A 17,125-nucleotide genomic window follows, 5' to 3' on the forward strand; every position below is an offset into this window, starting at 1 on the left:
ACACCATAAATTTAGTTTTATTTTCATTTAGTGATAACTTATTTAAATAAAGCCATTTTTTTAACATGATCAATTCCCTTTCTATGATTTGTATTAGTTGTTCCATGTTCTCCCCTGAGCAAAATACATTTGTATCATCCGCAAACATTACAAATTTTAATATATTTGAGACTGTGCAGATATCATTTAAATAAAGTATAAATAACATAGGTCCCAATACTGAACCCTGTGGGACACCACAGGTTACTCTTCTCAGATGTGATTCAATATTATTCATTTTCACATACTGAAACCTATTACTTAAATAACTTTTTAACCAATGAAGTACAACACCTCTTATACCATATTGTTCACATTTCTGCAGGAGTAATGAGTGATCAATAGTATCAAATGCTTTTCGTAAGTCAATAAACACACCCACAGCATATTGTTTTTTATCTATTGCTGTTGCTATATTTTCTACAAATTCCATCACTGCCAACGATGTTGATCGATTTATTTAAGGTGCATTGTCTCAAAACAAGTCCCTCCATCTTGCTGAAATGTTACTTGTAAAGTGAATTCATCTTAAATCAAGTGGGATGAGACATTTTGACTAAAAATAAGACTAATAAACTTTGTAAGATTTTCACCACATTCACCATATTGTCCTTTTCATTCTACTCCAGCCAGGTGAGGACCCTGTGCTTTACCTGGAAAAGCGGCCTCTCTCCTCACCGGTGCTGATCTTTGATGGAACAGTCGACATTGTCGCTGTGGGAAACGTACCAGTGAGCACCCTCCCCCAGGAGGATGTCTGAGAAGGGTTGTTGGTGTTAATGGCATACTACTGCACTTTGCACTTGACATACCCAAAATGTGTTGCAACGCTCCTCTCTGTCATTCAAACCGAGGTAGTTGGTGATGTCATCCACGACCAAGATGCCACTAACGCTTTAAGTGAGTCAGGTTGACCATTTTGTGATTTCTATTATTCGTTTTTAGTGGATCATCTTGTTTTGGCATTTACAGTGTATGTGTGTGATTTCTGTGCCAAATTAATTTGGTCTTTGTTTGGGCCACAAAAAAAATCTTAAAATACTTTAATTCTGATTTTAAAATTGTGGAACAACCCTGACACAGTGTTGATGGTGTAGTTATTACTCCTGAGAGTTAAATAAACGTTGGTGCTTATCATACATGCAGTCCTGGTTGTGATTTCAGTCGAGTCAGTCGAGATGTATAATCTTAGAATAAGGTCGGGTTTTAAGTTTTTGGGTTTAGTTTTAATCACACTTCACTAGTACTGAGTAATCTTCACTTAAATTAGTAATGTTTTTCTTGTTTTTAAACCTTGATCTGCTAAAAATTAGAAAATAAAAAATGAAAACAAAAATTATTTGCTTATATTTAGTATTTTTCACTTAATTTTAAGTTTGATTTCAAGGATTTTGACCTAAAAATCAGCATTTTCAGCTTATTTTAATCCTTTTACATACTCACCTGGGAAAACTTATTTCCAGATTTAAAAATCTTGTTTCAAGGTTTCTTATCAAGTAAAATTTACTTGCTGCATGGACGGGTAATTTCACTAGTTTCAAGTAATTCTCTTCTCAAATGTAGTGTTTATATCTTATATTTGGACTAACCTTTTCTGCAGTGCACTGGGTTTGAGGTTTGGAGACCACATTTGAAAGTGGGAGCTCTTGCTGTCACGACCGCAACTTCCACACTCCCCCACTCGAGACGTCAGCACCACTGACGGTGAGGACGGAGAGGCGCCAGGTTTTCTGCTGTCGCCTAACCGCTGTCAGGAAGTTCCTCTGAGCTCCAGAACTCAGGGCTGGTGATCTGTACCTGCCGTCAAACTGATCATCACTCGGATCACTCTTACTGAGTTATTATGTGGATTTGTTTGTGCAATGCCCGTGGAGGTATCAATATTGTCTTGATTGTTGCTATGGAAACCAATGACCTCCCTCAAGCCCTGAGCTCAGTGGAATGTTGATGTCATCTCTGATAGATCAAAGCCACTTTGTGACGTATCAAAGGAGTGGACCAGGGCTTTGGAACACAGGTCCTTATATGGATGAGGTTTCACTCCAGGTGTTGCTGGATTGACCTGAGAGCCCATACAGGATTCACATGAGGATTTTGTTGAATTCACTTTGATTTTACTACTTTCCAAGTGTTTTCACAGAGATGTTTTGAGGTGTGACAGATTTTTCAAGAGGCTTTGTGGGTTGGTCAGTGGTTGCAATGGTTTAAAAGAGATTTTACTGGAGGATCAGTGGTTTCGCTGGCTTTGAGGTTTGGAGACCACATTTCAACTCAGTGGGAGCAATGTCCGTCCAGGTATTTTGCATGACACAGTGAGGACACCTGCCTCTCCATCTGTACACACTCATTTCCTATCAATGCGTGTTGGTACCTCAGCATCTTTCCTGGTGTTGTTGTGCTTTCTTCTCTCATAGGTTCCCGTGGATCACGGCTGTGCATGTAATGTGGATGATGGACATGGTCCTCTCATGTTTATGTCCCAGTTTCATACTAGGCTGACAGTAAGTTGTTTTAGTGATTTATAAGGATTCAGTGGTCATTACGTGTCTCACTCTTTTGGGTTGACAGGTAGATGTTCATCTATGTCTTTCAAAAGTTGTGAGAGGTACAGACACTCTTGGATGGTAGCGGCAAGTGCAATGTACTCTGACTCACACCTGGACAGCCTCGTTTGGCTCCTTTTTGGTTGTCCATGACACTAAAGTGCTGCCCTTGTATATGCTTATACAATAACCTGATGTGCTTTGTCTATCATTGACATCAGCAGCCCAGTTTGTGTCACTGTATGCTTGTTTATCCAGGTTCTCATCACTTTTCCTGTAGCACAACTCTTTGTTAGTTGTGCCTTTGAGATACCTCAGTATATGCTTAACTGTACCCCATTGCTGTGCAGTAGGTTCAGTAACGTACTGTGACAATTTGCTGACAACACAGCTCAAATCAGATCTGGTACACACAATCAAACAGATGAGGCTTCCTACTGCCTCTCTGTATCTTGTGTCATTATTCATCAGTGCTGCATCATCCGTGTAGTTCAGTTTTTGTTCACACGGTGTGGATCTAGGTTTACAATCCTGCATGTTGAACCTCTCCAGGAGTTTTTCAACATACTTTGTCTGTGACATTGTCACACAGTTGTCACTCTGGTTAAAATCAGTGGCAAGAAAATATCTGAGTTTGCCCAAACCCTTCATTTTGAACCTTGCTGTAAGCATGTCTTTCACAAGCTGCAATGCATTTTCATCACTTGCTGCAATAATGAGGTCATCAATCCAAACAATCATGATCACCTTATCATGTTCTGTTTCCCTTGTGTAAACACAGTGGTCAGCCTGGTTCTGTACAAACTTGTTTTGGGTTAGATAGTCATGCAAAACCTTGTTCCAATTCCTGCCTGATTGTTTTAGCCCATACAGTGACCTCTCTAGCTTACACACCAACTTTTCATGTGTGAGATTTCACCTCGTACCCCTCTGGCTGTTCCATGTAAATCTCACAGTCTATTGGTGTATTTAAGTAGGCTGTTTTTACATCCATTTGCTGCAAAATCAAATTTTCTTGCTGTTTTCTGCATCAGCACTCTGATACTAGTCAAGTTAGCTGTAGGAGAAAATGTCTCCTCATCATCTACACCCATCTTTTGACTGTATCCCTTAGCAACATATCAGGCCTTGTATTTCTCAGATCCATCAAGATTGTTTTTAATAGCATACACCCATCTACCCCCCACTGCTTTCTTTCTGGACTTGATCAGTCTCGTCATCAGACACATATTTAGACATTCTACAATCTGTGTATCTGTCTGGCATCCTTCTGTCTCTCGAAGGGTAACACCTGGGCTCAGGCTCACACTTGACCTCTACTGGCTGTGGTTGGTGGCGGCTCACTCCAGGCTGGTGTCTCACTTCAGGATTATGTTCTAGTGAGACATGGTGATCTGGACTTTTGGAAGTTAGTCTGTGTCTGCTGCCCTCCACCTGTTTTAGCCACAAATTTTACCACCCTGCACTTCTGCACTTTCTTCATGTCAGGAAAGTAGACAATGTATTCTGGACTGTTTTTGTCATACCCGATGAAAACACCCTTTTCACACCATCTAATTTTCTTTTGTCTTGTTTTTAAGCAAAACACTCCAACCCAAACCTCTGCGTTCTAGGCAGGTTCGGCCGTCTGCCTGTCAGTGCTTGGATTGGTGTCTGCTTTGTGCGTTTATTAAAACATCTGTTCCTCTCCACAGCAGCAGTCTGGACTGCATAAGTCCACAGTTGTTTTGGCAGATTACTTTCAATCAACATGCACCGTACCATATCAAGAAGTGTGCGCCAATTGCGCTCAGCAGTGCCATTCTGGTGAGGAGAGTAAGGTGCTGATGTCTCATGTCTGATCCCATGTTTAATGAGTAGAGCCTGGTAACCTTTTCCTGTGTATTCAGAACCATTGTCAGATCTGAAACACTTGATCTTGCCGTATGGGGCTGTGTACTTTGTAACCTCTGAATGTCATCATAGTTGCAGTGCCATCAGCCAGCTCCACGCAGTGTGTCTCAGCCTGGAACTCCTCATCAAACCTCAACCATCAAACCTGAACTTGGTGAGATCTGTGATGATATGCTGCCCCGCAGTCGACCCCCCCGGAGACATTGCATGCGTCGTCTTGGTCTCTGCGCTGTTTCCTTCTGCAGGTGGTGTCCCGGTGTGCGGTGCTCCTGCAGTGACTGCACCACAACTTGCGCTGGCAGGCTTTGGCCAGGTGTCCCTTCAGGCCGCATTTGAAGCACGCCAGGTCCGCTGCTGCCCTCTCTGCTCCCCGGTCACCTGCGCTGGCAGGTCTCCCCCTCTGCTGATGCATGCACGCCTTCATCATGTTGTCATCTGTTGCTGCAGCCTGCATCTTCTCTGTGTCCTTGTAACTGTGTAGCTTTGTTTTAAACTTGGCAAAAGATACGTTCTCAGTACGCTGTGCAATATGAACCACAAATGGTTTGAAGGACTCAGGCAGCCCCTTCAGAACCATAGCTACCAGCAGTCCGCTTCTCGGCTGTCATCTGCTACTTTTGTCATCAAAGCCTCGGCATTCTTGGCTGCATCCACTAGCAGCTCCTCTGCGTCTTCCGTGTCGGTGTCATTTAAAACAATGTTTTTCAGGCCCTGCAGACGATGGCGGCCCAAAAACTTCTTCTCCCATAGTTCGTAATTCTTTTCATCTCCGTCAAATAGGAGCCGAGACCAGCGGCTTGTGTCTGCGATTCTTCTGCTCATGGTGCTAACAGCATCTAATCATCACACACGGTGAAAACACGCTAAACTTTCTCTGGATTACTCTGGGCCCATAACCTGTTGACAGAGTAGGGCTATACAGCGGCACAGCATTGTCAACCCAGAAGTTAGAGAAAGAAGCACCGTATACAAGGAGAAATGAATCGGAGACGCTCTGCTGTTTCCCAGGTCACCTACACACAACTGAACTCAGCTGCGCGTGCGAGACTTTTATTAAACACGCCCACGATGGATATCAGACAGCTGCAATCAATCAGTCCTCAATCAACTCAAACACTCAATAAACATAACATGACATTAAGTTTGCCCATCATAAACACAAAATAATAAATGAACATTTAATAATTGAGAGCACCGACTCAACATATGCACATAGAAGTAATCACTCACTTAAAATTGGGGATTGGATTGCAAGTCATGTGTGCATGTACCTTTGCCTTTTTCCTCTCCAAAATCCTTAAAGGCCAAGCCCTTCCAATTCTGCTCAGCGACTGAGTGGATGAGGAGATTGTTATCCTCAATTTGTTGTTGAGGGGGAACCCCGGCCTTCACAAGGTCATCGACAGTGGGTCTGTTTGATGTCCACGCTGTCTCCTTGTCCAGTGTCTTCTGTATTCGGGCTGCATGAGGGGGGTGGACCTTCCTGTCAATGGAATGAGCTGTATGATGGAGTACAAAAAGGTGAGTAGCATATACAGTATATGCAGTCAGTGTTACAGAGAAGGCCCTGCAATAAACATCCCAGTCCTGCAGGGATGCGGGTGTGTGTAGACCAATTCGACAGCAGTTCAACACAATGAATGAAACAAAAACAGCTGCAATGTGTCCTCGTGTGTTTAATTGCTATGAGTCAAATCAAAGCCTTGAAAGATTCATAGAGCATGCTTTTGATGTAGTAATACTGATTACTCACTTTGACTTCTGCCGTTGTAAATCTGATGCAGGGTTGGACAATGGGACCCCACCTTCTCCAAGGAAGAACTTGCCCTGGTCCGTCTTGTCTCCATCTTGCTGTTTAAGGGAAACCGGCCTGATGTTGTTGAAGTAGCATTCCAAAAACTCCAGAGAAACAAAGAAAAAATAATGAACTTCTTTCCCTGTCAGTTGGTGCTCCAACAGCAGGATAACCTCACAGTAGTGTCTGAAAGATGTGACTGCAGTGTTGGGGATGTAATCGCCACTGATTAGTTTTTGGTGGACATAATCAACATCCCTCTGTGCAGCAGTAAGGACATCCTTCTTTTGAGACGTGTTGCAAAAGTCACTGAGGTAACACAGTGTAGAAAAGCTGTATTAGTCACTACATCAGTGCAAGTCACAGTGCAGTGGTAATAAGATCAGCATACCTCTCAGTTGGCTGAACTGTCGGGCACATTTGAGGAGTGTTGGCGACTATGAATCCTCGACTCTGAAGGCGAAGGCATAGGCTGACACAAGAAGCTGGATCTTTGCAATACTCCTCGAGCTCTGAGAAGTCCCAAACTCTGCCCTCTCTGGCAAATAAATTCTGGGAGGCAATTGCTCTGGATGCTTCTTGCTCCCTTTCCTCTTGTGTGTTGGTTTTCATACACACCCTCTTCAGATGCGTTGGGCGGTGGCCTATGATGTTTTGTAACCCTAAATGTCCGACCGACACGTCACTAATTCCTCTGCCTGTTCCACTGTTATAATAAATAGCGGCGCAACTTGGTGGCCGTTATCCTGCTAATTTTGTGTGAGCGTGTCAACAGGTTGAAATGCCTGAAATGTCTAATTTCTCATAAAAATGCATTAAGACACACAGAATATGCTAAAAATGTCGACTTTTTGAAGAGCTGACGGGCCGCATCTTACCTTTCCATCTTCCAACTCCTTCTGGAAACTTTTAGCCCACCCTACACAGCATCACCTGTTGATCACGCACCCTCTTAGCCAATCAGAGTGGCCAAGCATGTAGCCTCCGTTCTGTACATCGGATTGGCTCCATTTTCCCAATGCTGATAACGGAAATGGCACCCTGTGCTGTTTTGTAACCCAAAATGTCCCCTGTGACACTTGTGTGCGAACACCAAGTAATGAAATAACATTGGAAATCAAAACAACAAAGAATAAAAAGATTTGACAGGTGAGGAAATCAAACAAACCTGAAAAAGGGTGGGTCTCTTTGTCTGTCACGGCACATACAGCTGGTTAATCTAGTGTGTTTTCCTGATTTCTATCATTCAGAAATCTCTTAGGAGCTGGCTCCAGAGGACTCGCTGAGTCTGTCCCAGCTGCCAAGCCTTATCATTTGTCTCCATCTACTGGTCAACAGTCCAAACTACAGCCTCAGTCTTTTGGCCGATCCTGCTTTTGCGACTGAGCGTCTCTCTGTCAACAATAGTTTGATGAACAGTTTCCAATGAACAGTGAACATAAGCTATAAATCTAGATGCAATACCACTTCAGGCTTGCTGGGTCTAAGGACAGAGGATGTCACACTTTGTACAGACTGTAAAGCCCATTGGGGTGATGTAAATTGTGATTGTGGGCGATACAAATAACCCTGACTTGCTTTTCTTTTTCTTCTCCTCCTTCTTTTATGTATTCAACATTGTGTAAGTTGTGGACTCTTTAGTCTGGTCTCAGTGATCATAGGGACTCTCCAGATCGGCTCTATCCTGCACAGCTTCCTCCTGCCTGACCAAACAAGAGTAAACTCTGCTGGGCAGAGCCAATCTGGAGAGTGCCAATGATCACTGAGACATACAAGCCTCCACGCCACGTCAAGGCAGAGTCCATGTGGAGGTTTTTTTTTTTTTTTTCTATTTTTTACTTTTGTTTGTTTTTGTTTTTTCTTTTGTTGAGGGGGGGGTGACACAGTGGGATGCCTCATTTAAAGTGAGATCAATATGTGGTACAAATAATACAGAATGTTACAGAATGGACTCTTTGGTTAAAGTGAAGGCCGGGCCTCGGCTGCTCGAGGTCGGCAAGTGGGAAACGAGAAAAAAGTGTAAACAGAAGAAGAGAAATTCTCATAAATACAAACTTGGTCTTCAGAGATGGAGGGGACACTTTGCTCTGTCACCTGGGTGAAAAGGTCAAAGACGATGTGTGGGCGTGACCTTGGCCAAAAACCATCAGGCCAACGCACGCTCTACCCGATTTCCACACGTCTCCTGTCTAGGCCGCACTGCCTGTTGTCTGGATCGGCTGCAGCAGGCGCTCTATAGTGCCATTCCAACGAAGAACACAGCTCCTCTCAGCAATGGTGCATCCTCCATGTACACCCTCTCTTCCATTATGCGGCACATAGTGTAAACGGCACTGTGGCCGAGGTGAGTCCCCAACACCTTCCTCATCAACTTCCAGCAGGATTCACAAAACTCCATGACGTTGACGGTTCGACAGAGTGTGATGATGAAGACAGTGAGAGAGTCTGAGGGCAGGCAGTTGGAACACACCACCGCATCCAGTACTTGTAGTGCCACCTCAATATCTGTTGAAGATGTTGTTCTGTTTCACAGGAGACAGGGTTCGGGTTGCAATGCAACGCAAGTGAGGTTGAATTTCTCTTTATATACAGTAAATTGGGTCTGCAGATTTAATCTCTCTTCTTAATTGGACAAACACTGACTCACACGTTTTGAGATCTTCGGTGGGCCTTCGGTGCATCACGTCGCCATCTCTTCACATATGCTGCAGTACGAAGCAACAGATCCCCTCAGCGGCCACAGGAGGGCAGGCACGGGCCAGCCCATGTATCACAGTGATAGCACTTTGCACACCAATGACCCCCTGGATCAAGATTTAATTTGTGAATAACTTTTGATAGGAAGGTGCATGAGCAGTGTTTCTTAATTCTTCTGGGACCCCTGAACTGCATGTTTTAGATGTTTCCTGCTCCAACACACATGATTCAAATGATCACCTCGTCATCAAGCTTGAGGACGAGCCAACAGGAGGGCAAAGAGACATAGAGGCAGAGAGAGAGAGAGAGAGAGAGAGAGAGAGAGAGAGAGACATAAAGACAGAGAGAGAGAAAGACAGAAAGACAGACAGACATAGGGACAGAGAGAGAGTACGTCTGATCCCTGTGAATGATCTGCTCCATCACTTTTACTCCAGAAGGACTTAAAGGCCTTTTGGAACCTGTTGTCCGCTAGCAGACTGGTGTTAAAGTGCCAGTACGCGCTCTTACATTTAACGTCTCTGACAGACAGCACACGGTGCACCAGAGAGTGGTCAGAGAAACCCGCCGGGCTGATGGAAACACCTTTAAAAACACTGAAGTGATGGTTAAAACAGTACATTCTGTCCAGTCTGGCCAGAGACATCCAGTTATCTCTGCTGTGAGCCCAGGTGAACTGTCTCTGAGCAGGATGGAAACGTCTCCACACGTCACAGAGATCAAATGTTTCAACGAGTTTCAGCAGAGCCCGTCTGGAAGCAGCGTGAGGTTCTTGATGGTTCCTGTCTAGCTGAGGGTTCTCTGTGCAGTTAAAATCACCTCCCAGGAGCAGGTACTCCTCACTGCTGCAGTTGGTAAGAACAGTCTTTAAAACATCTAAAAAAAACCAGTCTGTCTAAGCCAACGGTTGGAGCGTAGACATTTATAAAAACCATCCTCACACTCTCGAAGACAGCACAGACTTTTAGCATCCGGCCGGGAACAATCTCTTCCACAGAGCAGGAAACAGGTAGAAAGTCTCTAGAAAAGAGGATCCCAACACCTCCACTGTTACTAGTCTTGTGGCTGAGGATGAGCTCCCCCCTCCACTCCCTCCTCCAGTCCGCCTCCTTATCAGGAGTGCTGTGGGTCTCCTGAAGGAGAACCACATTTAGTCCTTTAGACTGAAGAAGAGAGAAGAGAGCAGCTCTCTTTGTGTCTTCTCTCGCACCGTTAATGTTGAAAGAGCCAATCTTCATCTCACACATGATTAGGCTGCATGTACACAACAACAAGACAAAGAACAACAAATAGAAGAAGAGGGAGAACATCTTCATCTTAGTCATCTTTCTCTATCTGTGTTCGCACTTTAACCAACAGTTTTTTCAGCCGGTAAGTCTCTGGGTCAGTGAAGGAAGGCTGCCCGAGCCCTCCTGACTTCCTCAAGAAGAACCTGATGGATTCATGGAATAACTGAAGGTCTGGAAAGTGTTCCTCCACCTTCACAGCTCTCAGCCCCTTCGTGTTCCTCAGAAAAGCTCGAATTCTTGAGAAAGAATAACCGGTGTGTGTTTCTGCCTGCATGTTCTCTGTGTCCGATTCACTGTCCTCTGTGTTCACCTGTGAGCTGTGTGTGTCCTGTGTGTCCTCTGTGTGTTCCTCTGACTGACAGGAGGAGCACTGTGGGTCTTTCTTTGACACTTTTGGTACCTTTTCACTGGTGGCTTTGGTTTCTGGAGTTTTCCTTTTTGTTGCTTTTTTTAAAAAATCCTCCTCCATCACACCATCCTCCACCATCACCCTGTCCTCCTCCATCACCCTGTCCTCCACCATCACCCTGTCCTCCACCATCACACCGTCCTCTACCTCATCCAACGCTGACTCAGCCACCCTGGTGGCAGTCTGTCCAGCCAGCTCCTTCACCAGAGTCTGAACTCTGGGCTCTGCCTGTTCAGTCTGAGAGGTGACCTCTTCCTCTGTCTGACCGTTCACCTGCTCCTCACTGTCTGCAGTTGTGTGTGTGTCTGTGGGTGTGTAGTCTGTGCTGCTCTGTGCGCCCTTCTCTTCGCTCCGCGCTTTGCGTTGCACTTCGCTTTGCGCCTCGCGCTGTGTTTCGCGCTGCGCTTCGCTCCGCGCTTCGCCCTGAGCCGCAGGCCGGCTGTCAGCTCTGACAGGCGGCTCTGCTGGCTGCTTTTCTCCCGCTCTGTCGGGGCATGAACGGATCAGGTGACCCTCTGCTCCGCATCCAAAACATTTGACAGTGTCAGTGGTAACATGAACAGTGTAGTCGAAGTTATCGATACGGAAACGGAGAGCTATATTTAGCTCATCCTTGTTTCCATTTAGGACCATGGATACCTGTCTCCTGAACGACACGACGTGTTTGAGCAGCGGAGACTTACAGCCGAGAGGAATCAGCTTCATGGGGGACACGATCTGACCGTAACAGCTCGTTTTTTAGAAAAAGGGGGCACGTTAGACACAATGACCTTCTTTACCGGACTAACAAGGGAAAAGACCGGCGTTAACGTCCCCTGAATCACCACCCCGCTCTCTACCAGCTGACTGGCTTTTTCAGTGCTGTCCAGGAAAATCACCACAGCGCTGTTCATCCTGGAAGCTGATTTAACGCTTCCACAACCCACAACTTCACCCACAGCCAGGCCGCAGTCCTCCACCGACACACCAAAAGGTGGAGAGAGTTTGATGGCATGTCTGCGGGTGAGTTTCACCAAACCGGAGACACCACGCGCGGCAGCCATGAATGAATGGCCACACAAAGCACGAAAAAAACACTAAAACCAGCGATGAAACGAAGTTTGATCACAGAGAAACTGTGCAAAAACACATTTACCAACACCCAGTGCAAGAAAAAGAGCAAAAAAAAGGTTTGAAACACTCAAACGCTCAACAAACGCTATCCGACACACTCACCCTGTCACTCCCAGCACACACTCAGAGAGAGAGAGAGAGAGAGAGAGAGAGAGAGAGAGAGAGAGAGACACACACACATAGAGGCACATAGTGTAAACGGCACTGTGGCCGAGGTGAGTCCCCAACACCTTCCTCATCAACTTCCAGCAGGATTCACAAAACTCCATGACGTTGACGGTTCGACAGAGTGTGATGATGAAGACAGTGAGAGAGTCTGAGGGCAGGCAGTTGGAACACACCACCGCATCCAGTACTTGTAGTGCCACCTCAATATCTGTTGAAGATGTTGTTCTATTTCACAGGAGACAGGGTTCAGGTTGCAATGCAACGCAAGTGAGGTTGAATTTCTCTTTATATACAGTAAATTGGGTCTGCAGATTTAATCTCTCTTCTTAATTGGACAAACACTGACTCACACGTTTTGAGATCTTCGGTGGGCCTTCGGTGCATCACGTGCGCCATCTCATCACATATCGTTAGCCTCATAGCATAATTGCCTAAGTCATTTTTTGGCCAAATTGAGATATCTGCCTAACTTTACTCTCCTGACACTGCTGCTTCATCCTGCCTTATCGCCTATGTCCTCAGCCTATCAGAAAGCTTGTTACATTCCAAAATCACTATCTACTTAAGTCATCTCTTTGATTTGGGCATTTTTTTTCATTGTTTTTTCTTCTTTCCCGAAAACCTTAAAATATGACTTAGGCAATTATGCTATGAGGCTAACGATATGCTGCAGCACGAAGCGACAGATCCCCTCAGTGGCCACAGGAGGGCAGACATGGGCCAGCCCATGTATCACAATGATAGCACTTTGCACACCAATGACCCCCTGGATCAAGATTTCATTTGTGAATAACTCTGTCTGTCTGTCTGTCTGTCCATGTCAGTGTGATCCATTAGTCCTGTGCTTTTTGTCATTGCAGCATATTTGAATAGAGCAGCCTATGAAACACTAATGCTGGACAGAGCAGAGTAGGTGTTGGATACATTCTATATGTAACCGGCAGGTTAGGTCTGTCAGGTTGAACCTGACATGGTCTGCCATACTTTTTATTTGTGTTTTTTCTGTTAACTCGGACCCTCAGAAACAATAATTGGAGGGTCTGCTCTGCCGGAAGTATCACGAAAAAAATTGTGGCCATTTTAGTGTATGCACCCTTTATTTTTTATCGGAAAAATGTGAAAAATGATTTTTTCTCCTCAAATCCTCAGTGGGTTGGGTAGGCTATCAATAAATGCATTCCAGATACACAGAACACATGTGCTGACAACATCCACTGAAAAAATAACTCTTAAAACACATTTCTACATGATTTTGCATCAATTTCATGCAAAAATGTCTCACGATTCGGCTCTGGTGTCTCTGTTCTGTCCTGAACTAACGGTTTTTCTTTCCTCTCTCTCTGTCAGCAGGCGGAGCTCGAGAGAGAGAGACGGGTCTGATCGCTCCAGGTGCGAGTTTATTAGACACACCTGCGCCTCATCGGCTCATCAACCGGCTTCTTAAGTCAGCTCCAGTTTGACTCCTGTGCCAGACTATTGTCTATGCTCTAGCCATACGAGTTCTGCACCTGTTGCTGTCTCTTGTCTGTCTCTCGAGCCTCCAGTGATTGTGATTTTTGCTGTCAGCCTCTCGTGAGTTTGCTCCTAGACACTTTTAGTTACCATCTCCTGAGTGAGTTTTTCGCCCTTGTGTTTTTGTTTTTTTTTCTGAGTTGGTACCTTTTCCCGCTGTGGTGTTTTTGAGTTTTCTTTTTTGAACTTGCCTGTTTACGTGATTTTGTGTTTTTCCAATAAACTCCCTTGTAACGACTCTGCATCTGGGTCCAGACTCTTCCTGTTCACACGTGACAAAATGTAGGCGTTTTTTCACTTTTTTCCAATATTTTCATCTTTACTTCACTGGCAATCAACTATTCCCCCAAGTTATGATATCAGTCAATATGCCACTCTTTTCACCAAACATTATACTCATTCCACAGAAAAAATAACAAACCTCCTGTAACAAGGAAACAGGCAGACTTGCAGTGCAGGATCCTCCATGGCATCGTGGCAGTGAACTTCATCTCTTTGGTCACTGCTGCCTTAGAGGACACGTCCCCTCGGTGTTTCACTGCTTCTCAGAGTGCACTCGTCTTACGGCTCTGTTTGTGCTGCTGGAGGCCGTTTTTAGCGGATGTGGAGAAAGTTTTTGGGCAGCAGGTTTTTATCTTTGGTTTCAAGTACACTCGCCAACAAAAGAACAAATGTCAGTTACTGAACGTTGTCTTCGGACAGGCTAAGATGGCGGTATGTGTGAGTATATGACGAGGAAGGTGGAGGAAGCCTTGAATGTAGATGTGGTTCCTGTGTTTGTGAGAATGGTGAAGTCCAGACTGCTGAGTTCAGCTTTTACAGAGCTGCTCAGGACCTGGACAGTTTCCAGGTGGTGTGGGGTTATGGGGGGACAGAGGGACAAATCATCACGAATAAAGACTTTATCCAGACAACAAAAAGATTAATAAACTTAATAAATCTCTCTCTCTCTCTCTCTCGCTCTCTCTGTCTCCTGCTGCTGCTTCCGTGTGGTACTGCTACGCTGCTTCCTGTCTGAACTTTACTTTCACTTCCTGCTTTCGGTGTGTCGCAGTTTGTTTTCTCCTCTGAAGCTCCAGCTGAAGGTAAAGTAACTTGTTTTAGGTGTTTTTTACTCAAGCTGTTGTTAGCTTAGCTTCAGCACAAACGGCATCGATCTGCAGCTCCGTCCATCGTTTCTCCAAACTCTGAGTTTAACTGTGAACTCTGGACGAAGGAGGTGAAAGCAGCTCCATTAAAAACATCGGCCATGTTGTGTGGATGTTTGTGAGTGTAAACGCTGGAATAAGAGCAGAAGCAGAGCGAGTTGATCCTCAATAGTTGATGTGGAGACAGCAGGAAGGAGCATTCAGAGGGCTGTGAGGAGCTGAAACCTTTTATTTCTCAATTCAGTCTGTAACTGTGTCACTAAATGAGCTGTCAGAGCTCTGAACTCTCCTCCAACAGCAACGAGTGTCGCTGCTTTTTCTCAGTTTGTGCTTCAATGTGATCAAGAATCAAATCAAAGATTCCTCTTTTAATATGATCTGAGAGGGCTTGATTGAGACAGGCTTTTATTTTGAAAGGATCTCTCAGTGGTGGAAAGAAACTAGTTTACTCAAGTACTGTTATTAAGTACTGTCTGGAAGTACTTGTACTGTACTTGAATATTTCTGCTATTTTATATTTCTCCGAACTAAATATTTGACTTTCTCCTTCACTTATCGTTGATCGAGGATCATTCAGGCGTAAAGAAACTTTCAGTCATGTTGAATTTACTGAATATTCCACAAACTGAAGCTTCCTGTCAGATTCAGTCAGTGTGTGTCAGTGGATGTCAGCGGTCGTCCAGGCATCAAGTGTGTGTTCACTTCAATGCAGCTTCATGGCGCCATCTAGTGGACTGATAGAAGTACAGCAGCTCAGCCTCACACTGCTGTTTGACTGCATTCAGCTGACACTGATATGAAAGACGAGATAACAGCCAATCAGAGGAGGAGCAGCTGATATTTGGACAGAAGAAACCATGAAAGGATGATTTCAGCTGATGTGCACATGAATGATTTGTGTTTCCTCTCCAGATCAAAGTGTGTGTGAGCTGACATGAGTTCAGCAGCATGAATCGGTGTGAGGACAGAGAGGAGGGAGTCCGTCCCTCTAAAACCAGTCTGTGTGGGGACGATGACGGCCAGACCGAAGCTCAGAGGTGAGACCAGGATCTCTGACTGTCCAGGACTCGTCTCCATGTCAGAACACTCGAATCTCTCCACCATCATTATTCACACTCAAAGCTGTGTGTGTGTTGTGTTGAAGGCCAGAGCAGCAGGACCCACCAGACTCTGCTGGACCTGGACCTGGACCTGGACCCAGCTGTGTGTCCTTCAGGAGTGACAAGTCAAGGGATCACCTGCTTGACTTTAAACAGCAACATGTCTCTGACAGACAGTAAGTTGTTCTCAGTATTAAACTCGTGTTGGACAATTTGACCTGAAATGTCCATATGTCCTCCTCATGTTGTCCACTGCTGATGTTTGTCCTCATTAAATCCAGTCTGACCAGTTGTCCTTCTAATGTTCATGTTGTCCTAGAATGATGATGAAGGTTAGAGATAGATTAGTGTTAAAGGACATTTGTCCAGTCTGTCCCTAAACAGCACTGACATGTCCACATGTGGACATTGAAAGCTGAGGATTATATGAGGCTTCAGCACAAATCCAGTGGGGACCTTCCAAAGTCTCTTTACCATCAAACTTCCTCTTTGAATGTTGGACTAAAATGCTTCACTGACCATCGTCTCTAAATAACAGTCAGGATATTTGTGCTGAGTCTCGTGATGCAAACGTTAGAAAACAGACCAACAGAGTCGGTGCTGATGGACTCCACAGTTTAGTTTGTTGTCTGTCAATCACAGTAAAATCTGCTCAGAAATCAGTCCGTTGAGTCCTGCTGTGGTCCGAGATTTGATGGACAAATGAAGCGATGATCCACAGACTGAAATCATTCAGCTTCATGTTTGATTGAACTTTGGTGTGTTGATCCTTTTCTTGTTGATAGCTGCTAGTTTCTCCAGCAGCTTCTGAGTCTGAAGAAGAAAAAGTCCATTTCCATCCCTGGTGGTCTTCCTCTGTGTCTGACAGGATCTATGGGAGACCAGCCTCTGCTGGACCTGGACATGGATCTGACTCCGGATATGGACCCAGCTGTGTGTCCTTGAAGAGTGAACGGTCGATGGGTCGCCTCATTAATTTTAAAGAAGATCGACCGTCTGCTGCAACGACGTAAACTGTTAATAACATTAAAATATTACAGATTCTTGTTTGAACTGATATTTATCCAGAGTTTTTTAAACCTGTTTATTTTCAGCATCGTTCTTCTTCTCATTCGTTTATATCCTCACATGTGGAAGCTGCCCAGTATAACCAGCCTTCAACTCTTGACTCCAGTTGAACATTTCCTCCACACACACCTTCTGACTGATGACTGCATGAGTATAAAACAGTGACTTGATTGAGGCTGACAGATGCTGATGAAGGCTAACCCTGATTCCACTGAGTTCCTCCATCAAATCAACATGTTGTGGTTTTCAGTCATGTGACAACACAAACACAAACATGTCAGTGATAACAGCTGGACTGAGATCAGCTGCTGTGAAACACAGAATGAAGCAACACAGAGAGTCTGAGGAAAC

The 17,125-nt window shown here is 44.8% G+C and overlaps 1 protein-coding gene across 1 annotated transcript in view; it reads left to right on the top strand.

Moving 5' to 3' along the window:
• Positions 1-17,125, top strand: part of LOC143315640 (uncharacterized) — a 105,442-nt gene that overhangs the window by 80,510 nt on the left and 7,807 nt on the right. The window contains 3 exon segments of the mRNA XM_076722967.1: positions 15,519-15,643; positions 15,751-15,882; positions 16,575-16,700. Coding sequence (XP_076579082.1) covers positions 15,555-15,643; positions 15,751-15,882; positions 16,575-16,700 — 347 coding nt within the window. The 5' untranslated portion in view covers positions 15,519-15,554.

Source organism: Chaetodon auriga, chromosome 23, assembly GCF_051107435.1.
Source record: "Chaetodon auriga isolate fChaAug3 chromosome 23, fChaAug3.hap1, whole genome shotgun sequence".
Classification (NCBI taxonomy): Eukaryota; Metazoa; Chordata; class Actinopteri; order Chaetodontiformes; family Chaetodontidae; genus Chaetodon; species Chaetodon auriga.